Source organism: Octopus bimaculoides, chromosome 20, assembly GCF_001194135.2.
Source record: "Octopus bimaculoides isolate UCB-OBI-ISO-001 chromosome 20, ASM119413v2, whole genome shotgun sequence".
In the NCBI taxonomy this organism is placed as follows: domain Eukaryota; kingdom Metazoa; phylum Mollusca; class Cephalopoda; order Octopoda; family Octopodidae; genus Octopus; species Octopus bimaculoides.
This window is the reverse complement of record NC_069000.1, coordinates 15,701,672-15,707,722: the sequence shown is the minus strand read 5'-3', so window position 1 is coordinate 15,707,722 and position 6,051 is coordinate 15,701,672. Positions and strand designations below refer to the sequence as shown.

At 37.2% G+C, this 6,051-nt stretch overlaps 1 protein-coding gene across 1 annotated transcript in view; it reads left to right on the top strand.

Moving 5' to 3' along the window:
* LOC128250354 (uncharacterized) overlaps positions 1-6,051 on the top strand; it is a 27,018-nt gene that overhangs the window by 16,653 nt on the left and 4,314 nt on the right. The window contains exon 2 of the mRNA XM_052975203.1: positions 5,370-5,497. Coding sequence (XP_052831163.1) covers positions 5,370-5,497 — 128 coding nt within the window. The remainder of the gene's footprint in view (positions 1-5,369; positions 5,498-6,051) is intronic.

Genomic DNA, 6,051 nt, shown 5'->3' with positions numbered 1-6,051 from the left:
ATATATATTTGCATATATATATGTATGTATGTTTGTATGTATGTGTGTGCGTATATGTATGTATATGTATGTATATGTATGTATATGTGTGCGTGTGTGTGTATATGTAGTGTGTGAGTGCCTTTGCATTTGTGTCTGTCCCCATCACAACCTTGGATTTTTTCTCACAAGACGAGGCCACTCGAGGCTATGGTAAGAAGACCTTTGTTCAAGACATAACGTGATCGAACCTGAATCACGCGACTTCAAAGCGAACTTCTTAACCACACAGCAATGCCTCGAGCAATGCGCGATTAAATGTACGTGAATGTATGCCCGAAGGTGTGTGTGTGTACGTATACATGCGCGTGTGTATACGTATATAAATGTGTGCATTTGATTGTATATGCGTATTTATTCTGCGTGGGAACAGTATTCATGGTTTATTTATGCTTTAAGTGTCAGCAGATAATTTAAGTTTGATGTAGTTTTTGGTCCTGTGAAACAAAAACACCAGCAATTATAAATTATTTCACGAGGAATTCTAATAGCAGGCAACGTAAATAGAATCAACAAGAACGGCAACAACAAAAATTTTTTTAAAGAAATGCTTGCTAATGACGTAATGAGAGTAAAATGTTGAGACCTCATCAAATGAAATGTCATGTTGTGTTGCAAATATAATTTAACATATGAGCTAAGGTTTGAACTTAGGATTTTGCATGTCATATGCTATTAATCTAATGCTGGTAGCAGTTTTTATATAAGTTTAAATTTAAAATTACATATATGCATGCATATATATACGTGCGAACGTATGTATACATATAATTTATGTACACTCAAACACACGCACACATACACATATAGTATAATATAATAACTATAATAACATTACTACTATGGGAAATTATCCCTCTGCCTTACGAGTTTTCGCTTTACGAGCGGTCTCCGGGAACAAATTAGCTCGTATATCGAGGCATTATTGTATTTGCTGGTCAGTGCATGGAAGATTGGTGTTTTAAAGTTGCTTGAAGAAGAGAGACAATGATAAGGTGAACTGAGTATATAGTAACTGTATGTAAATTTCATGTTAATTATCTGCCTCTCTAGTCCGTTCGAGAAATATTAGGTTTACAACAATTAAAGTGAGGCCAATTAAATAAAATTAAGCTTTGAGTTAAAGATAATTAGAAATTAGAAAAAAAACAATACTTGGTATATTTCATAACAGATAATTTAAGAGGGGAGAGGAAAAATCCATAATAAGATAACACAGCGATTAATCTTATTTATACCTTGGTACAGTAATAAAGTGAGTTTAATGCGTGGAGATTTTAAGAATGTTTTGTTAAATAATGAGGACAGCGAATTAATAACTCGTTGTGTTAATTAATCTGAATTTACAATTGAGTATTTCCACCGCCTCTACTTAACTAAAATCACAGCTCCCGCCACCTCCACTGTAAAGAAGAGCATTGCCTATAATAGACCATGAAACAGAGTAGTTTATATTCCTCCCTATGAGGCCTCAGATGAACTTGGCCAACGAAATAGAATCTTATTTTGTATTTAAAAGAATAAATGAGGTTATGTACAAGGTGGTCCGAAAGTCTTGTCACCTCCTACCGAAAAGTAATAAGGACAATAGAAAAACAAAGGCGGTGAGCTGGCAGAAACGTTAGCACGCCGGGCAAAGTGCTTGGCCTCTGTCTTTACGTTCTGAGTTCAAATTCCGCCGAGGTCGACTTTGCCTTTCATCCTTTTGCGGTCGATAAATTAAGTACTAGTTGCGTACTGGTGTCGATCTAATCGACTGGCCACCACTCCCCCAAAATTTCGGGCCTTGTGCCTAAAGTAGAAAAGAAAAGAATATTCACAGGTGGTGACAAGACTTTCGGACCACCCTGTACATAATAGGTGCTAGCACCTGTTGTGATAGTAGACACTCAGGTGTTTTAAACGTGCAATTATAGATTCTTCCTTAGACAGTTGTTACATACATACATGCATACACGCACACACACACACACACACACACACACACACACACACACATATATATATATATATATATATATGCATACATAAATGCAGAAATGAAATGAAAGAAAAGTTTGGAGTAGTTAGTGGGATTTATGTGAAAAACAAGGCTGAATAAGGTAGATTTTCTAATACGAAAAATCGATTCTTGATTAATTGAAATTATCTCAGATTCCGGGGACATTAGAACAATTTGTTTGGTAGATCTTGGGACCAGTTCCAAATGAGAAGGGGTGATAATCTCAAAAATCAAGAACTCTACATAATGGACATGTTTTCCTGGAAAAGACGATCTGATTACTTGGAAACACGCACGAATACACACACACGCGGGCGCGTACCCCGCCTCACATGTACATACTTATACAGTCCTCCATCGATTTCGGTGTTGAGGATTCAGTTGTTCGATCAATGTTAATGTTTTAAGAGGAAAATTTGATATAACAGGCATCAGATTTTGTAGAAGAGAAGACTCTGCTCGTATGATCATGTAGTGCGTATGCATGAGAACAGCTCCACAAAGAAGTGCGAACTGCGAGCTAAATGTGCATGGGGGTCTGTGGAAGGAGACTCGGGAAGATGTGAGATGAAGCTGTGTAGACCGACCCTTGGATGTTGAGCTTCATAGAGGAAATGAAAAAGGACTGAGATGATTGACAATTCGCTAAGCTCGAGAAGACCTGTCAGTCTTAGCAAAGAAAATAAAAAATAAAAAAGAAAAAGAGGTCTTAAAACCATTTTGTTTATATCCATGCTCTGCACTCAGTTTCTCTCTGCCAAGTCTTCCCAGCAACTCATTTTCCTAACACACATTGCTCCATTACTCTTGAGACTAAAGCATTATTTGCGCAGTTGTCGTAACCACATGAGAGCCGAACTGCACATGACCCACACCCACTTTTGTACCGCCAGTCATTCCTCTCCTTAGAACCACTTCCTTTGTCACCCATCCCGCACTCTCAGCATCACTTTATCACCACACCTTATCACTTTATTCATCACACCCACATCATCGATCCCTAATGTTTTTGTGTTTGTCACTCCCTATATCCATCCCTACGTACCATTCTCTCACCCCCGCCTCACGCTCTCCACATCATTTCCCTAGTTCTATTCTGTTTTACTATACTACTTCTCACCATCACACCTTTTATGTACTGCCATTTATCACATCCTCCTTGACCCACTCCTATTTTCCTCCACTTTTCCCCAAAACAGGAGACTCACCGTTGACCTCGCCCCCGCCCGTATTTTGTTATTCACTGCATTCACCTCGATCCCTGTCTCTTACCACCGATCAAAACTGTTGCAACGTATTCTTTCACTTTTCCCATTGCTTTATCTCTCTCTCTCTCTATATATATATATCGCTTTCCGACAGTAATGAGACTGAAACTGTAACCGAAATACAGGCATCGTGTACAGGGTAAAATGACATTTTAATATTAATATTTATACTTGAGTTCAAATTTCGCCGAGGTTCACTATGCCTTTCATTCTTGCCTTTCGTTCATGCCAAAATTTCAAATCAATATTTATATTGCAAGGTGGCGAGCTGGCACGATCGTTATCATACTGGGCAAAATGCTTAACGGCTTTCGATTTTACGTTCTGAGTTCAAATTTCGCCGAGGTCGAATTTGCCTTTCATTCTTTCGGGGGTCGTTTTTCTAAAAAAAAGTACCTGTTGAGTACTGGGATCAATGTAATCGACTTATCCCCTCCACTCAAAAGTCCTGGATTTGAGCCAAAATTAGAAAGAATATTAATTTTTGTACTTCCTAGTGTATTTTGCATGCACACCGATGCATTTATATCAAAGTATATTATTTTATCTCTCTATTATATAGTTTTTAGCACTCAGTGACTACTACATAAAGACATCTAGAAAGTTGTATTGTGAAATACCTGTTTTCAGCTCCTTGTCGTTAAAGCATTATTTCGTACAGAATAAAATGTAAGCAAATTGTGTTTGCATCATAAATCCCAAGCTTGTCTGTAAGGTTCAATTGCCGAGTAGTGACAGCATTTTGTAAAACACTAACCTTATGGAATCGCCCAAAACTGTACTTAAAATACTTCTATATGTACATAACCCAGTTTACTTCACTAGCGAAAGAGAAGAAATAAACACATGATTATTTTTCCTCGTCATCTGGTATTCAGAAATATATATAAGATATATAAGAATGTATACATATACTGATATACAGGAATGTACATATCTGTTCAAGAATATACATAGACAGTAACAAAAAAAAAAAAAGGCAAACGAGTATCGTTTTACAACAGATGATGTCGTTCTCTTTCTAGTTAAGTGATCTTTTCTTCATAGAATCTCACATCAATCTACAGGTCTATGCTATCAGACACTTCCAGATACTCTTTGAATTGTATGTAATTACCAAACACAAGAAAAAATTATGATTTTTATTGCAAATAAAATATCGATTTCAAATATTTTTCTTGGTAATAAAATATCGATTCCAAAGGCTAGCAGTTTTGGGGCAGTGGGCAAGTCGATTACTTCGATCCCAGTGCTCAACTGGTACATATTTAATCCACCCCGAAAAGATGAAAGGCAAAGTCGACCTCGGCAGAATTTGAACTCTGAACGTAAAGATGGACGAAATGCCGCAAAGCGCTATGCCTAGCGTGCTAACGATTCTGCCAACTCGCCGACATAAATATTGATTTCCAATTTTGGCACAAGGCAAGCAATTTCGGGGCAGGGGGGGTAAATCGGTTACATCGATCCCTGTGTTCAACTGGTACTTATTTTATCTTCCCCTAAAGGATGAAAGGAAAAGTCAACTTCGGCGGAATTTGAACTCAGAACGTAAGGACGGACGAAATGCCGCTAAGCATTTTGCCCAACGTGCTAAAGATTCTGCTAACTCATCACCTTTTATTGTTAATAGAATATTGTTATAACAGCATATTCGCACTAACGTAAGGCCTTTTCCTGTTGCATATGTATAATTATTCTTTTTCTGTTGTATTTGTTTACTTATTTTTTGTTGTTGTATACGTACAATTGTTTCATTATTTTAGTTTGTCTTGTTTATTCTTGTTCTTATAGTATACGTTCGTTAGGTATTCCTTGTAGCTTTCTACTCTGGCAGTGCCAAGACAGAGTAGTATCAATGTTAAAAGAGTGAGAAGGTGCAATGGAACTGGATTTTGTAGCTACAAGTTCTAAATTCAAATATGCGATTTTCCCTTTCTTACTCGATGCAATATGGACCAGAGAAATAAAAATATACATGATCGATACAGCCAACTGTTAAAGACCACTCTCCCTTATCCAATATCTTAATCGTAAAATTTCTTGTTTTCCCCTTCCAGGATCCGTTGTGTGTTATAAAAAATTCCGTAAACGACGAGGAGTTTGTAAACGACCGTTAAAGAGACAAGTCTATTCAACAGCCATTCAGTGTTGTAGTGATCGGGGTTCTGGTTGGACAAGGAAAGTGGTGAGTGAGCCTTTTCTTTTAACTATTTATTAATTTACTACTACTACTAATAATAATAATAATAATAATAATAATAATGATGGTGATTTCAAATTTTGGCATTAGACCAGCAGGTTTGTGGTAAGGGTTTAAAGTCGATTACATTGATCTCAGTGTTCAAATGATACTTATTTTAGCGCTTCCGAAAGGATGAAAGGCAAAGTCGACCTCGGCTGAATTTGAACTCAGAACGTAGTGATAGAAGGAACGCCGCAAAGCATTTTGCGCAGTGTGCTAACGATTCTGCCAGCTCACCGTATTAGGCGCGTACGGAGCATAATATAATTTATTGACTGCAAAGGGAATAGGAAACTTATTGTATACAGTGCTCAGGTACACAACAACTCATCAGAAAAAGTAACCAGAACTGTATGAACAGTACATCGGATAAGCACTGGAAGTGAACAGTGAATAAGTCTTAAAAAAGACCAAAACAACAACAACAACAACAAAAATACAAAAAAAAAAAAGAGGTTTGGGAGCATCAGGTGTGCTGTTAGTGAATTTCAGGAAAC